This window comes from Artibeus jamaicensis, unplaced genomic scaffold (assembly GCF_021234435.1).
Source record: "Artibeus jamaicensis isolate MK-2021 breed Jamaican fruit bat unplaced genomic scaffold, CSHL_Jam_final scaffold_1689, whole genome shotgun sequence".
NCBI lineage: Eukaryota > Metazoa > Chordata > Mammalia > Chiroptera > Phyllostomidae > Artibeus > Artibeus jamaicensis.
This window is the reverse complement of record NW_026522029.1, coordinates 11,069,247-11,087,500: the sequence shown is the minus strand read 5'-3', so window position 1 is coordinate 11,087,500 and position 18,254 is coordinate 11,069,247. Positions and strand designations below refer to the sequence as shown.

Below are 18,254 nucleotides of genomic sequence, written 5' to 3'. Positions count from 1 at the left end.
TCCATCCGAAATACTAATTCCTCGGCTTTGAGATCTGCAGGGCAAAATAAAAAACCTCCTAACATCTCCCTTTTGACGGTCAGACTTAAACAAGATGCGCTGTTTAAACACAATGAGAATAAAGAAAGGAGATGTCATTTCTGAGGGGGGCTAAATTAACCCCAGAAAGAGAAAGCCGGGGTGACACAGCTTCCGAAACATCAGTAGTAACTGATGACAAAGTTGGAGTTCAGATACACATTGAAGAAAACCAGTCCCTACGGTTAAACATGTACCAACGCTCTGCTTTGTTTCACACCCACCAGAAAACCTGGCGTGCAGAGCAAGGCGGGATAGCAGAGGATGCAAGGCACAGAGCATCTTACCTGCAGACCGATGGGACCAGGAGGTCCTGGGAACCCTCTTGCCCCCTCATCACCTTTCTGTCCAAACATCCCCTGTTGACCTCGGGGACCTGGCTCACCGTCACCTCCCTGGCAGAGAGAAATGAAAATGACGGTAGACTAGAAAGATTATGATTCTGGTACAAGTCATCCTAAAAGTATAGCTGCTTCGAATTTAATCAAAACTGGCCTATACGAGTAACTGAGTAAAAAGTACATAAAATTTCCACGATCTATGGCAAATATGCCATTATTTGTTTTGTTTATATTCTGTGTATCTGGAATATGACTGGTTTTTATATTCTTATGGTTACTAACTGAAGTGGATGTTTTGTAATAAGGGAACAACAATGTTCAGAATTTAATACAAATGAGGTACTTCTCAAGGAGTTAGGATGTATTTTAAGATGAAATCACACCCTTGGCTGGGTGGGTAAATTGGTTAGAGTGTCAGCCTATAAACCAAAGACCATGGGTTCAAATCCTAGTTAGGACACATTCTTAGGTCGCTGGTTCTGTACCCAAAGGCAACCATTGATATTTCTGTCTCACATCACTGTTTCTCTCCCTCACTGATACCTCTCTCCATCCCCCTCTCCCGTACCCTCTTTCAAAAATCAATATGCATGTCCTCTGGTGAGGATAGAAAGAAAAAAAAGATGAAGTCACAACATTCTTTGTTTATCAAAATCAGCTTGCTTAGGTACATTAGATCACCTTAATTCCAATCAACATTAAGCATTCGATCCAACTCATCCCTCGTGCAATAGACTGGTTATGTGACATTTCATAAATCTAATCAGGGGCTGGGAGGATTCTCATCGGATGAACTAAGAGGAAGACTTACAGCAATTCCGGGGGCACCGACAGGACCCTGCAGACCTGGGGGGCCAGGAGGACCCTGCGGTGAGATAAAAATCAGTAATTTTGAAACCGAAGCCAGAATAGCCTTGCAGTACAGTGTAGAACATTTGACTGATCAAAATCTATTAAGTGTCTGGACTCTTCGTGGTGATACGCAGTCAACCATCCTTGATTTCAGTCCTGGAGAAATAGACGTGCCTATTCGTGATCAATTTTAAATCGGCAGTTATTGAAAATGCTTATATCTGCGATGTTTAAAAATGGATTTCTGTGCTGATGTACACAGTGCTCACATTTGGAAAATTTCAAAATACCAGATTTCTCCTAATGAGATATGTGTGAGTCAGAATGAGCACATGAAAAATTTGTCAGTGTGCTTTCACTCTAAATGCATATTAGGATTCAGAGGACTCTATACATGTAGAATGCAGTGATATGTGAAATTTAGGATTTCCCCATATGTAGACCTGTGCAAACTCAGCGTTCTTTATTAAGTATTCCAGAACTCCTTACTGTGACCAACAGATTTTAATAGGTTTGTTAGTCTTACGTGCACAAGTAGTCCTTGTTAACTGCCCGTTTATGTGTAAAGAAATGCTAAGGCATTTTAGAGAGAAAAAGAATCATCAGATTATATTGCTCCTTCTCATAACCACTACACATTGGGAAAGGCGCTTCACACAAAGATTCTGATCGTGTGGTACATGGACCATTGGGCACATAAAGTCTTCTCAGGTTTGCGCTGGGTCAAAATTCTTTTCATAACAACTGAGACTTGATCTGTCTTTAAACCATAAGAACATTTGAACTAACAGTGGGTAAAACTGATGATGTCTTAGCCCCGTTCTGAGGCTTTTAGGGTTGGAATTCTTGCATATCTTTGAACGTGCATAACTTGAAAAAGAAGTTGTACTAGAATTGACTGAATACAAAGTAATAGTGAATGTAAAGTGTCATAGAAAAATACAATTTAAATAAAAAATAGAATGGACTGAATCTTAAAGGAAATAGTATGGATAATATAATTTGTTGATATGTAAGTAGTACTAATGAAAACTGCCCGTGGATGTTAGCAAAAGGGGGTGAATAAATAAAGCACCTTAATAAAAAAGTAGGAAACTCACATTTTCTCCTTTGTCGCCCTTGCTGCCTTTTTGTCCAGGTTCACCAATCTCGCCCTGTATTTGAAAGTTTCAGGTAAGTTCCTCTCCCATGTATTTCAGAAGCACATATATTTAAACATAAATAAGCAGTTCTGTCATTTGCTATTTTTTCTCACTACCATTGTTCTCATACATGCTCTCTTTTCTTGCTTATGCCCCGCATATCATGGGGTGGCTACGAATTCTCAGCCTCTAAACTAAAACTTTTGAGCACATGGAAGTTGCATGAAACTTTGGGAAAGGTAGCTTAGGATCTGGCGTCTAATCTTAGAAAGATCACATCTAGAATTATTAGAAAAAATGTCCTTTACGATGGCAATACTAAGGAAAGAAGACCACCAACCTTGTCGCCGTCCTCTCCAGGGGAGCCCGCAGGTCCGGCTGGCCCGGGGAGACCCACGGGGCCCTGCACCCCATCTCTGCCCGCAGGGCCCTGGGGGCCTTTTTCTCCCTGTATCAAAAATCCAACAGACCGTTACTGTGTTGGAAGACACCTGTCCCTTAGCCACTTGCTACAGTTTGAAGGTGCAGCTCTAACTCATACTCCACCCTCCACATTAGACAAAGCAATCGCTTAATGTTCGCAAGAAAGGAAAATACTTTGTAAATGAGGATGCAAAACATCCCTGCATTTGCTTACGACCAAGAATGCTATCCTTGAGAACCATTTATGAATGAATCTCAGGGTGTGATCCACAGATATAATTGACTCATCTTGGAATTTTCACTTTAAACACCCATTTTCTAATCAAGTATTGTATATCAATAAATCGCATGCTCAATGCTTGCAAGAACTCGCTAAGCCTTTACTCCTCCCTGGTGATACTGGGTAGCTAAATAGGCCTAAACATTTATAGAAATTCATCTGTTCTGTGCCCAATTTCGCCGTAGGCTTTACGGGTGACCTTTTTATATTTTTAACAAATGTGTCATGGAGGCTCCCAAGTTTTGATATTTTAATCCATTGCTGCTTTCACTTATGCAAAATGGCAAGGCTCTGAGCCTTTTGGTTTTGTTTTGCTTGTTTTTTTGACAGTGGCATTATTTTCCTGTTTTAAAATTCACCTACTCATATATTGTGTAATAGTAAAAATAAAGCCTTGATAATGAAGATGTCTTGCGTTTTCTGTTTAAGAATTCCTTTGAGAACTTAGAATAATTTATTCTCGAAAAGTCACGATGTCATCAGTTGAGCCCACAGTGACTTGCCTGCGTTCGCAGCAGCCAGCTCTCCAGCCGCTTCCTTCCCTTGCCACCTCCTCCTGGCCCTTTACCATGACCAAGTTTTATTCCTTGAATGTATTTACTTCACTTTCTCTCCATCATGGACAACTTATCCCACATCTGGCCACTGAAATAACCTCTTCCCGTCCTCACATCTATTCTTACTTCCAAATTCTTCCCTTCGATGGAACCAGAGAGAGACACTCGGACAGTCTAACCAACATCCTGCTGTTCCTAAGGGATTCCTAAGATGAAGCCCAGTTGTTAGCGTGCTCTGCCGTGGTACTGGGCTCCTACTACCTGCCCAGGTACATGAAGCCTCCTCTGGCCCGTGCTCTCTGCATTCCAACCCCTCTAGACTTTTTTCCAGGTAAACCTGATTCCAGCCCCTCCTGTCCCTTGGCCTGAGCAAGGGTTATTCCCTTGGCTTGGGACACTAATCATATAAGGACTCCGCTCAGCTAATTTCTTCTCATTGTTTACACATCACCCTTGGTGTCCTGTCCAAGGGAAGGCCAAGTCCAGCTCAGGCCCCTCTCTCAGGCCCCTCTGTTCTGAGCTGACACACACCAGTGCGCTTTCTTCACACCGCTAACCAGAGCTTGTAATGCCCCACATGCTTCCTGACTCTTTGCTCCTTATCTAATTGCCCCATCGGACAATAAACTGTGCGAGGGCGGAAGATGTCTGATTTTGGATTCAACTGCATCCTTCCGGCCTGTGGCCCAGACTAACCACTTAAGGAGTATTTAATTTGTCATTTAATTTGTTAATTACTTCATGGCAACAAAAGGGACAAAATATCTACAGAGCAAAGTTAACTCTGATTTATTATTTTCCTGGATTTCATGTGATCTTATTTTTCAAACCTGTGTCGAAATTATCATTGAAACCATGCCCCTGATAGCACTCGGGAGACCTTTTATTTCCTTCCAATCAGATACTGTATGTTACACCTAAGTCTGCTCATAAATATGCCATGCTGCTCACAGCGAACTTCGCTAGTTTAAACATATCGGTGAATCAGCTGAATCAAGATATTTCTCCTTCATTTGGATTTCTTGTGAACCTGAACTCCAAACATCAATTCTTTCATACAAGAGTCTCTGTAAATAAGCCAGATTGATTCTTCTCTGCCTTCATTATAGTACACATATAACCTACAGCTAGGAGTCACCTGCCACTTACTTCCTCTGATCCCGGTCTGTGTGGAGTCAGGGGGGAAAAATCAACTGATCAACATTCTCTAAACTTAGATTTTTCATCTACAACTCGCAAGATGACAAACCCTTCCCCCATTGTGTATCTCTCGGCCCCGAACCTGCGGGACCACCAGAAACAACATCTGTCCCCCCTGGAGAAGTACTTATTTTATCATTTCTACACCTTCATTGATAGAATAGCTGAATCTTACTTACAGAATTAACTACTCATTTCCATGTCTGATTTGGCATAATTTTATATTAGCCTATATAACAGTTCACAGAATCCATCCCTTCTTATCCAAAAGCCAACTTATTCACTTATTTTCTAGTTATTCACTCATCCTTTTTTATGACAACTCTGCCTCACATGACAATGATGATGATGACGATGATTCACTGAATAGTTATCACAATTACACAAAGTGACTTAGAACTACAATGTCATCTAATCCCCACAAATTACTGTGGCTGTCTTCCCTTCAGAGATGAAAAAACAGAAGTTTGGAAATGTTAAATGATGTAGCCAAAAATCATGAACTAAGGAAATGGTAAAACCGAGCTCCCAACCCCATTCTGACACCTTTAACTTCTTCCCTTTCCACCAATTTTTTCTTCTTATTGGATAAATCCAAACGTATATGCGCATGACCCCCAGGTTTATAATCCTGACACTGATCATTCTCTGTATTACATACATGTGTGTTTGAAACTGCATTTTTTCTCTTATCTCCAATGAGTATCGCCTGACCCACTTACAGTTCATACATTGCCTTCGCTGTTTCTGATGTAGCATTTCCCCCCCATTTCTACAGCTGTCTCCCAAATGGGTATATCATCAACATCATTTCCTGTCTGTAATCTTTGAATCTGGTGCTCCCCTAATGCAATTAGTAGCTCTCTTCAGCAATTATTCTCCCCATCAAAATATGTCTATCAGTGCAGTAAGTTAGGAGAGATTTTAGCTCCACTCTCCGTGCCGACCCCTGCAACCCGGCGTTTCTAATCTGATTGACTGATGTGAAGATGCAGACTCAGCGTCTGCTCTGCAGTCAATGCCATAAGTAGGTCATGCAGATGGATGTTCGAGGCTCATTTTCTGCTTCCTTCCTTCCAAGGAGCTGGGCTGGTGGGTGAGGGTACCTGGGGTTTGCCTTGCACAAACCCTCCCCTTGCGTTTCTCTGTAGAAACCTCACCCTGCCCACGGTCACGTGGTGTCTTATAACGCGTGAGCTGGTCAGGGGAGTTAAAATGCAACACGAACATCTGGGCTGAGGAAAAGGGGAAAGCTAAATATCTTCGCTAGTATTTCCATCAGTCTTTACTGAAGCTCTGCATGGAGGTCTGTGGCTATTTTCTCTCAAGGATTTCATAACCATTGTATGCTACTATACCTAAAATACACACTTTCTTGGAAAAAAACGTTTCTTAATCCAGTGTCCAGCACTCAGTTGCTGGCAATTGCTGTTGTCGAACACAAGAACAAGAGGATGAACATCTTGGCTTTTTTGTTGGTGGTGGGAATGATCAGGAGGCAGGTTGGGCAGGCCATTCTGTTCTCCCACCTGGTCATAATCAGATCAGTCACCACCACAGCCCAGGCGCAGAGCCTTTCCTGGGCTTCCCCTCCGCAATTTCTCTTTCACCTCAACAAACTTATTTCTTCCGATCACTTTCAGTACTTTTCCATTTCCTAGTCTTTGTTTCGGTATTTTAGTTCTTCATAAAGTCAAGGTATTGAACCACTTTAAAACCCATAATTCAATATATTCACAGAATTCTCGACTTCTTCATTAGTATATTCTCAATTTGTACAAAAAGCAATGTATGTTTTTGTTTTCTTCTGTATATGCCTTCTTCACTGTGTTGTGCCAAGATGTAAGTGCCCTGGACGTTTGAATGAACTGGTATGAAAAGGCCTGAATCTATGTCATTCCTCTCCCTTCCCAGGGCTCAGGGTACTAGAAAAGTTTACGGACAAATCTTTATAGTTTTTGAGGTTGGTTGGAAATTAGAGAACTTGTAAGAGGCAGGCAAAGAACAATTTTTCACTGTTGTTTATTAACATCTCAGAAAGTAATGTCTAGATTTCCAACACATTTACTAAGCTGAAAATATACTATTACTTAAAAAAATTCTCAGTAACTCAATATGCTTTTTTCTGTTCCCCCCCAATTCTGTCCCAGGTGGCATGGCTTCATTTTAATATTTTAAATGTTTCTGAAAGATAATGGATTACACAAAGCAATCATTCTAATTTGAAAAAACCTGAGTAATATCACAAACAGAAATGAGAGAAAATGCTTAAATAATGAAATCAACATGCTTAATCTGAATCAACTTGCTAAAACTAAAGTCTTAGTGATTAAAAAAGTTTAAAAAAATTATAGGCATAAACTAGATTATGTATTTCAAGACTTACATGTATGCAGAAGTATTAAATGCATATGTATGTATGCTTGTCAGCTATTTTCAACTGCATTTACCGAACAAGTCTGTGTTTTAATCTTGGAGGATGAGAGAAAGCTTTCATGTTTTAGAAAATTAACATGATTAAATGAAAAGCAGAAACAAAAATAGGGAAGAGATCTTGACAAAGAGACAGGAACCTAGTGAACAGAACAGCCCATGATCACTGAAATATAAAAACTTTTCAAGTCCAATAACGATTAAGATGAGATAATTGGTCACATGTTTCCATTCTCATTCACTGTAGACCAAAACTGAAATTACATGAGAAGAATAGCCACTTTCTATGGCTTTAACTTGCATGAAAATGATTGGAAATATCATTACACAAGGGGAGGGTTTGTGCAATACTCGTATTCCAGGGAGAGTGAAAAGTGCACACTTTCCTAATACAAAACAGCAAGGAATAGCTTTAATCAAAACTCCAATTTTATTTTTTTTTAAAGGGGCAAAATCAGGAGCCTTTTAGATTAATAACATCCAACTCCCTTGCAGGTATTAGGGTTTCATAAAGCATGGAAAAATGCCACCTCACTTAATTGAATTTGAAATTTTCGGTATTATAAAAATGAAAAGGAGTGAGCTTACATGCCAGGCACACACACAGGGAGAACACAGTGGAGTAGCAAGAGCTAATATCCCTGAATAAAAAGTAATAACTGTGTAGCGTGGCAGGATCATATGTTTTCTCCTTGAGATTACTTACGGGTGCGCCCTTTTCTCCAGCCGGACCAGGAGGGCCCTGGGGTCCCGGGCGCCCTGGCAATCCGATGGGGCCCGCTGTTCCTGCTGCTCCTCGTTCTCCTGGCGAACCCTGGACACGAGGTGGGGCGGGAAGTATGTTGTTATCGATGATGGAAAAGGTGATACTGGCATAGACATTGCTCACTTTTAGACAATGATAAGATCTCAAACAGGAACAGCGGTACTCGCTGCTTTAAAGATTAATCTCTACTCCAATATTAAAGTTAGGAAACCCTGATAAGATACAGCAATTTCAACATTATATATATTTAATATTTAAAATGTTATCTTTTTATTTAAATGTAAAATTATTATAAAATTAGAGATATGCACTGGCCTTTTTATAAAGCATGTGTGTGAACAGGATGGAAATGTTTTTTAAAATATAGCATCTAAGTGGACTCATGTCTGGTTAATACAAATTACCCAAATTTGCAGGAGAAAGGATTCCAAGTGAATGTATACTTTCCTGAGAAGCTGGGGAATAACAATCAAGACAAATACATATTTCCTTCACTGGACACATTATGATTGGCAAGGACGTGAAAATAACTCATGGCTTTTAGTTAGGAAACAGACATTGTTAATTTTATAGTGAAGTATGTTTAATCTTTCAAGTTAATTACATATATATTTTTGTATAGATGAGAGAGAGAAAGAAGGCTGATTTGAATCAATGACAATGTGAACAGTCTGTAGATATTATGTAATATTTTTATTATACAAAACTTAACTATTTTAATGACTCCCTTGGAGTATTAATAAGATTAAATTTCAGATTGCCATCTTGCTTGTGGAAACTGCATTAAAATTAACAATAAAAACATATTACTTTCCTGTAGTTAAAATACTGCCGATGATATTATCACAGCTCATTAATTTCAAAAGAGTGGATGAAAAACTTTTTTGATGTCTATTTGCTCCCTACAGTACAGCTGCAATTTCCTTTCCCATTAGTTATTTCAAACATTCTGTAAGTCGAGCTATTTTTAATAACAGCATGCTCTGCAATGATTTTATTTTATACATCTATAAATGAAAAAAGAGAAAATCTCTGATGATACGTACCGATTAAGCAAATCGTATTACAAACTTGCAAATCTTACTGAAATATCCCCAGGCCAACTTTGTAAAGAATAAGCCCATGAATCCTCCAGTTCTGTCTGAATTACTGGAGAAATCCCATTTAAAAAGAATGAAAATGTAAACCCAATAATACAAAGAGAACCCATTCATACATTCCACAGAAATGAGGTGAGAATGTGAAAATATACCACGCTGAGCAGGAACCCAGAAGGCACCGCGGTGGGTACCAGCCCTTGGACACTCACACTGCAGATGCGTTTTTTAACCATGAAGAGCAGACATGGGTAGTGATAGAAATTACCGCACTTCTCTGTCACTGGCTCTAGTACAGGACAGAGGGCTTTATAATTGGCAGATACATGAGTGCGTCTAAAACTAATACATCTAAGTTTAAACACATGTTAAACAGGTCACAATAAGCGCCGCAGGGGAAGAATTTCTACTTTTTTTCCCACTGACCCCCAGCCATTCAGGCAGTGGCTGGCACACAGCCGCCCTCAGGAAAGGAGTCAGCGGTGTGTGACTGGCTCGTCCCAGCACTGAACCACTCGCCTCTTTCCATCTTGACCAAACTGCTTAACTTCTCTGTGGCTCACTTTTCTTGCCAATAAAATTCGGATGGATACAGACTGATTTATTGGGTTTGGGGGATGTCAGTGTTTTTTATGACATGTAAAATGATATCTTCCTTAAACTATGATGCAACAGATGTTAGAGAGCTGTACATAAACAACTCTCCATTTCACACGTAGATGTGCAATCCCAAATGAGCGTCCGAGTGAAATTTTGGGAAGAGAAAACTAAGCTCCAGAAGGCGGTGTGGGCTGAGGTCACACTGTTAAAGGGAGGGCAGACCTTTGCCACCTCCCAGGACTTTTCATCCTGATGTAAACGGCTTGTCGAAGCTTAAAAGAGAGTCCAAGATGAAAAGAAAATTAAAGTCCTCATCAGCTTTTCATCTCATGTTGACTAGTTCACAGAACTAGTCAGTAACGATCACTGCCTAGATCTATGGGGGGGAACAGAAGCTGATAAAGGAGTAAGGTTGAAATAAGATATATAAATGAATGGTAGGTAATAAATAAAGGGGTTCAGCCCTGGCTGATGTAGCTCAGTGGATTGAGCATGGGCCTGCGAACCAAAGGATCGTGGTTCGATTCCCAGTCAGGGCACATGCCTGGGTTGCAGGCCAGTTCCCAGCAGGGGACGCACGAGAGGCAACCACACATTGATATTTCTCTTCCTCTCTCCTTCCCTTCCCCTCTGAAGATAAATAAATAAAATCCTAAAAAAATAAAATAAATAGAGGAGTTCAAAATGTTCTCAACAAGTTACACACGACCAGGTTGACAGCAAGGGGAACTACAGCCATTGGGACAATAACCAATGAGTGACATGAAAACATCATAATGTAGAAATTAATGAAGTCTGAATTATTAAGCTAATTACCAAGTATAAATTGTCAACACCTAAAAGTATAGTGGTTAAAATTAAGTTGTAGTGAGGTTAAATAAGAAGGCATCTTATGTCAAACTGACCTTTCTTATTTACAAAAAAAAAATCAAACCCGTATACTTCTCTCTCTATAGCGACAATGAATAGTTTACTCATTAAAAGTGCTTACATGGAAATTCCTGAAAGAGAGGCTAAAAGCTACAGAAATATCATCACCCCAATTTGTGATTTAAGTAGCAATGGACATGCGACAAATTTGCCAAACACAGTGCGTTGCATTACATGAATTATAATAACCATGACATCAGAAAGTGTTCTGGTATTCAAATACGAAACATTGGCCCCTGCAGGTCACTTGTTTGCAGGTGGAAAGTGGACGTCCACGAGCTTTTGAAAGGGAGGACTTTCCATTTCCATATTTAGTTATTTTCTTTTACTTTAATTTTATTTTTCATTTACAGTTGACATGCAATATTATTTTGTGTTAGTTTTAGGTGTACAGCACCTAAATATATTTATTCACTATGTTAAATATATTTTATTCATTATGTTATTACAGTTGTTCCACTTTTTCCCCTTTATTCCCTTCTGCCTTGTACCTCTCCTCCCACCAGCATTCCCCCACCTTAGTTCATGACCATGGGTCGTACATATAAATTTTTTTGTTTCTCCATTTCCCATACTATTCTTAATCTCCCCCTGTCTAATTTGTACCTATCATTTATGCTTCTCATTCCCTGTAACTTTCCCCCATCCTCCCCCCTCCCCTTCCCCATTGATAACCCTCCATGTGACCTCCATTTCTGTCATTCTGTTCCTGATCTAGTTGTTTGCTTAGTTCATTTTGTTTTTTGGTTTTTTTAAGTTCAGCTGTTGATATTTATGAGTTAGTTGTCACTTTACTGTTCATATTTTTTATATTCTTTTTCTTAAACAAGTCCCTTTAACATTTCATATAATAAGGGCTTGGTGATGATGAACTCCTTTAACTTGACCTTATCTGGGAAGCACTTTATCTGCCCTTCCATTCTGAATGATAGCTTTGCTGGATAGAGTGATCTTGGATGTAGGTCCTTGCCTTTTATGACTTGGAATACTTCTTTCCAGCCTCTTCTTGCCTGCAAGGTTTCTTTTGAGAAATCAGCTGATAGTCTTATGGAAACTCCTTTGTAGGTAACTGTCTCCTTATCTCTTGCTGCTTTTAAGATTCTCTCCTTATCTTTAATCTTGGCTAATGTAATTATGATGTGCCTTGGTGTGTGCTTCCTTGGGTCTAACTTTTCTGGGACTCTCTGAGCTTCCTGGACTTTCTGGAAGTCTATTTTCTTTGTCAGATTGGGGAAGTTCTCCTTGATTATTTTTTAAATAAGTTTTCAATTTCTTGCTGTTCTTCTCCTTCTGGCACCCCTATGATTTGGATGTTGGAACATTTAAATTTGTCCAGGAGGTTCCTGAGCCTCTCCTCTGTGTTTTGAATTCTTGTTTCTTCATTCTGTTCTGGTTGAATGTTTATTTCTTCCTTCTGCTCCAAACCATTGATTTGAGTCCCAGTTCCCCCCTTGTCATTATTGGTTCCCTGTAATTTTCCTTTATTTCACTTTTCATAGTCTTCACTTTTTTTTCTGTTTTGTGACCATACTCAACCATTTCTGTGAGCATCCTGATTACCAGTGTTTTGAACTGTGCATCTGATAGGTTGGCTCTCTCTTTGTCACTTAGTTGTATTTTTTTCTTGAGCTTTGATCTGTTCTTTCATTTGGTCCATTTTTTGTCTTGACTTGCCTGTTATGTAGTAAGGGGAGGAGCCTTAGGTATTTGCCAGGGCAGGGCAATCATGTCACTGCGTTGTGACATTGTATGTGGGGGAGGGTCCAAGAGGGAACAGTGCCTCTTCCTTAGCTCTCCACCAGCTTTCAGTCACTTCCCCCACTACCCACAAGAAATTGCTCTCTTTTGGTGCTGATTCCCAGATGGTGGGTTTGTATATATTCTAGGACCCTGTGGGTCTCTCCAACAAACTCTTCTATGAGGTGGGGAGTTTCTCCCACCTTGGCAACCCCCATAAGTGTTTTCAATCAGAGGTTTGAGGCTTTACTTCCCCCCTGGAATCCTGGATTGTTCCTCCAGTTGTTCATCCAGGTTTATTCACACATGAATGTGGGGCCACCTGGTCCTCCATCCACTGTCTGCCTGGTGTTCTCTCTGCCTGGCCGCCTGCCTCCACCCCTTCTACCTGTCTGGATGAATGTTTCTTCTTGAATTCCTTGGTTGTTGGGTTTCCATACAGTTTGATTTTCCTGGCGGTTCTGGTTATGTTTGTTTTGAAATTTGTTGTTGTCCTTTTTTTACTTGTGAGAGGAGGCAAAGTATATCCACCTATGACTCCATCTTGGCCGGAAGTCACAGTATTATTGATTATATTCCCTGTGCTGTACTTTACATCCCTGCGACTATTTTGTAACTACCAACCTGCACTTCTTCATCCCTTCATCTGGTTCACCCAGTCCCCCAACTCCCCTCCCCTCTGGCAACCTTCAGTCTGTTCTCTGCAATACGAGTGTTTGGTTCCCATTCTGTTTGTTTGCTTATTTGCTTCTTTAGATTTTGGTTATTTGCTTTACCTTTTATCACTTTCCTGTTCCCCAGCACCTCCCCTACTCTGCACAATGGTAAGGAAATGAGCAGTAGCATCCGTTCACGGTCTTGCAGTGCTGGTGGTTGTAGCTCCGCTGCGTCCCACATGGAACACCCAGATAAACGTGTTCTCTGTGATTTTCCCTGGGTGTTCCATGTTCTGAGGAGCATTTGCAAAGTAAATGGAACTGGTGAATAGACAAGCCCTCTCTCATCAGCATCCACTTAAAAGGCAGCCCACAAGGGAGAGAAGCATAAACGGAGAATGTTCTTATAAACCAGAGCTATAGAAGGGGGAAAAAAAAGCTGCCCCATTTTTTAAGGTCAAGTTGTCCTTCGTAAAGACATATGACGTGATTCCTATTTTTCAGATCACAAATATTTTAGATCAGATAAGCTGACTATTTCTGTAAAATAGCAAACACTGCCACAGCGTAAAGCATACATTCTGAATGATTAACCAACCCCAAGTCCTGTTGGTCTTTGGCCCCACCACCAGCCTCATATGAGCCTGCTGACATCTACCTGGGTTCCAATAGAGAAAATGAGCTTTAGCTTAATGAACTTTGCCTATGACTGCATTAGTCAGTAGCTGTGGGCCTTCTGAAAATGCTGACCGCCAAGTCTGAGCAATAAGTAAAAGGCAATGAAAAGAAGGTTCTCTGGAATGAGATGTAGAAAAAAAAATAGAATTAATAGGACTTGTGTGGGAAGGGTTTATAAACTCCAAAGGAAAAGCTGACAAGGAGAAGAAATAATAGCACATAAAGAGGAAAGAAGCATCAGCAGCATCAGGGAACAGCCATGAAATAGGGGTCCTAGGAAAAGGAAGAGAGGGCGCGGCGCACGATTGATTGCAAAGCCTCGGGCATTCGTCTTGCGATGGCTCAGTGTCTGGCCCCTCTGCTATACTTCCTCCTCGTGAACTCCCCCTTCCTGGGGAATAAAAGCACATGGTTGTAAAAATGCAAGGCTTTTATTACTCACACTATTGTATTTCTTCGAACCACCTCATTTTTAGAGAAATCATGGTCGACCACAAGGGATTCCCTATCAGAAAAAATATATACAGAGCAGAGATTACTTAGGGAATCCATTTTCCTCGATTTTGCTCCATGAAAATATAGGTGGTAGAAGCCATCTGAGAATTTGCTTGCCTGATGCATGTGTGTGTGCTCGGCGCTGACATAAATATAAAGCACGCCATCAGTTTTATGTTTCACATATGAGAAGAGGCTGCATTGCCCTCCTTTCTGGCTGTTCAGCCTCTGGTGGCGTTCTGCTGTATGTGTGTGTGTGTGTGTGTGTGTGTGTGCACGCATGCGTGTCAAAGGGCCAGTTCGTGAGCAAACCCCTGAGATGAGAAAACATGCCTGGGCTGTGATCGGCATCTACTCCCAGCTCTTGGGTACAACATTCTGCACAGAGTACACAGGTGGAGTCGGCTCGGCTTCGGGAGCCCAAGGTCACAGCACCCTGTGGGGATCACTGTGTTTGTCCTGAGAGCATTGAAAAAATGTTTCTCAATATACACTGACTCCTAGAGCAAAACCTTTAGGAAAGTATAGCTCACCAGCACTGTGCTAAGATGACCCAAACAGCGGTGAGCACTTCAAAACTCTAGTTCACTCAAAAACTTGCTTTTCATAATAAAGCTTGTATTTCATTTATAGTTCTAACCCCAAAATAATTCCTCGAGGCAAAAATCACTCCTTTCGCCTTGCCTTCTTTGTTCTGTCTTTTAATAGAACACTTTATTATTTGTTATTTTGTCTATCTCCTCTGTCTCCTTCTGTAAGCCATAAACTGTTTGTAGAAAAGGTCCATTTAATGAATCTATAAAACTTCAGTTTAATAGGTCGGTATGTTTGGATATTTAATTATAGTTTTTCCACAAGAAAAGACTTATAGTAGCTTACAGGGAAGATATAAAATATAAATGAATATAAATAAGGAATAGTTAAGTGAGAAAAGTTCATAAGCAAGTAACTTTTTACTGGCATAAAATAAAACCAGTAATATTAGTAATCTAAAAATGTATGCTATAGGTCATAATCAGGATTTTGAAATCACTTTAATGAATCTTGTCCAGAATTTTAAAATATGGACTATAATAAAATATAATAAATATCCTATGTACTGGTTTTTATAGTGAGTTCTATTCAAAATGTTAGTCGTAAAGCAAAGAGTTATCTTCTCTATTGTGTCTTGGTTTTCACTCCATGATTTCTGTAAGCAGAAGCAAAAATAGAAATCTAATTTTCACAATTTATGAAAATATATACTGGGTCACTGATCAAGAAATCACAAATATTTCTTAAGCTGTGATTCCCAAGATATTTCTTCTGGGGAAACTCATATCAAGGGCTCTGAATACAGCGACCTCCCTTGTACGTCCTCAAACGAAAGCTCTGTCTCAGGCAACTCTGCATATCACTGTTGCCTAACACCGGCTGATAGCTTCACCCCCGCTAGCAAAGGTCAGAACATCCTTTACTGGGTGTCATAGCAACATGATACAAATAGCCTGCTCTGTGTTTCTGACCACATGGGTGATAACTAAAGACAACGGGTGTCAAAGGATTCAGACCATCCATTGGTTTCCGAAGTTTAATTCTTTGATTCATTCAAATTAAGTAACCGTTACAAAGAGCACCTATAGGAATATTAATGCCCAGTGAGCTGTAATATTAGCTCCTCTCTGTCCTCATTTGACAAAATTGTTCACAGGAGTAGAGAAGAATCAAGATGAGTTGGAAAAAAATAAGCCAAAACAGGGGCGGGGGACTTAAGTAGATATTTATTGTGTGAGCTAGGTACCTGGAAATGCATATGTAATACGCTATTATGAATCTTTGTCTTCACAGGACTATAAAATTAGGCAAGTGATTCACCTTCTCTAAGCCTCAGATTTCTTGCCTTTGAAGAATGGAATGATAATATCTACCTGGCCAGATTATAAAGATTAAATAAGATCATGATAATAAAGTTCGTAGCATTAAAATTTGAAAGGATAAACACACCTAATCTTATTTCATTTTCTATTTCCTTTAGCCTTCACATACTTTATTCACATCATTTCCCCCCAAGAATTCATCACTTTAGCGCTTTTTCCTTTGTATGAATAACTGCGGAATCTCCGTCCCTCTCTGCTCCTGTGAGTCTCAGTCCAGCACTTAGCATTACTCAGACAGTCTCCCAAAGGTAACGTTAATGCAAGATTTGATGTAAACTCAGACAGATCTATTATGGAGGCCAGGCGTTCTATGGAATATTCTTATGCCTTTATCCATTATGACTTATAGTTTCATTCCCTCACCAACTGGCCTATTGTTTCCTTCTGATACTTTAATGTCACCTTTTTGACCGACATTGCAAATTGTGACTTGTTGTCTTTCTTGCCAAAGCAGTCACCGCTCCCCATTCTTTGCTTTTTAATATTAATTTCCGAGTAACTCATAGCAAGTCTTGAACCTCGAAATATAAGCTTTAACATGAACAAATTTTCTGGAGAAGTTCCCAGTCGCATTCAGAAACTCAGCAGGTTTTGGGTTTTAATCTTAGTCATTTGGAATAAGAGGTTTTCAAAACCAGATTTCACACACACTGAACTTGCTCAAAATGGAGTAAACTACAGCTTGTTCGGCACGTGTTACATCCTCGTGAACCTCTTCACTATTTTCTACAGCGATTAAAACAATACGTAGGGAACTAATAATGTGGGTGAGAGCTTTCCTTTTAGTGGTTCCTCTTCCATCGACTTGAAGGAAGCATTTTCATTGGTTGATGCCTCCAGGTTTGGATACGTGAATTTATCATAGGATAGGTGTTAATTCCAAATACATGACCTCCACTGGTCATCTGTGGAGCATGTCCAATAGCCAAGTACAAAGGCCTTTTAAAAACTTTTTTGACTGCTAAGAGGTTTTGGATTGCCCTGTGAGAGTGTTTTGTGTCAAGTTCAAGGGCTATGACCCTTCTGCTGATTTCTCTTCTGTTCCCTCTGCCCTTGATGATTAACATTTACTGTATGTGTGTTATCAGTCATTTAATCATTGACTGTCTTACATTGCTGATTAGTCTTTGGTGTGCTCCTTTTTAAAACTGTTTACTGTACGATAAGTCTCTTAAAGAGATATCTTTCATGGAGTTTAAGTATATAGGGGAAAGTAGTCATTGCCAAATAAATCATGCTAGAACCAACTAAATAGATTATATTTTAATATTATATTCAATACGTTACCCTACATGTAACCAGATAACTGTTGGTTTATATCCTGGTGAAGTGTATTTCCTGGCCATATTTTGGACCCTACAAATACATTGATTTCAGCTCTTTCAAAGAGCTGGAACAGCATTCCTTGTTTGGGAACTAAAAATAGCTTTAAACAATTTAATTCTCATAGTCATAATTCAGGTTTCACCAATGCAATAACCATGGATCATACACACACACACACACACACACACACACACACAAATTCCAAAAACAAAACCACTTTGTAACCAGAAGGTCCGGACAAATGGATTGTGTTATACTAAAAGTTTTATGTTCAAAGAACTGTTTCCTTTTTCAACTGTTGTTGCTGCTAGTATTACCTCCACCACCTTATAAGGATATTTCTGAATGTTCTACATATTTTGTAAGATGGAAATGTTATGAATATGGAAAGTTAAGTATAATTCTTAAATATCTCCTTTTAATTTTAAAAAATGACCAGCGATCCATTCCACACCTTAATCATCATACTCTGACATTCATGTAAATGCTCACGTTAAAACTAATGTTAATCAACCTGCCAAAGTTACATTGCTGTGTTGTATTAGTTATGCTGTATATACTTTACCTCAATATTGGGCTCTATGATAATTCGAATAGGTAGACATGGAATAATTACTGTTTGCCATGCACTGTGCTGTGAATACAACCAAAATCAAACAAGGAACTTGATCTAGTGACAGAGATAACTGATTCTATCCCAACGTAATTTCTACCATATAGATCATAACTAAGGGCATCGGCGGGGGG

At 39.7% G+C, this 18,254-nt stretch overlaps 1 protein-coding gene across 4 annotated transcripts in view; it reads right to left on the bottom strand.

Annotated features, from left to right (window-relative positions):
• COL11A1 (collagen type XI alpha 1 chain) overlaps window positions 1–18,254 on the bottom strand; it is a 163,086-nt gene that overhangs the window by 38,862 nt on the left and 105,970 nt on the right. For all 4 annotated transcript variants that reach the window (XM_037153048.2, XM_037153051.2, XM_037153049.2 and 1 more), the window contains 5 exons: window positions 8,013–8,120; window positions 2,754–2,861; window positions 2,372–2,425; window positions 1,231–1,284; window positions 366–473 (listed from right to left, as the gene is read on the bottom strand). In XM_037153048.2, coding sequence (XP_037008943.2) covers window positions 366–473; window positions 1,231–1,284; window positions 2,372–2,425; window positions 2,754–2,861; window positions 8,013–8,120 — 432 coding nt within the window. The remainder of the gene's footprint in view (window positions 1–365; window positions 474–1,230; window positions 1,285–2,371; window positions 2,426–2,753; window positions 2,862–8,012; window positions 8,121–18,254) is intronic.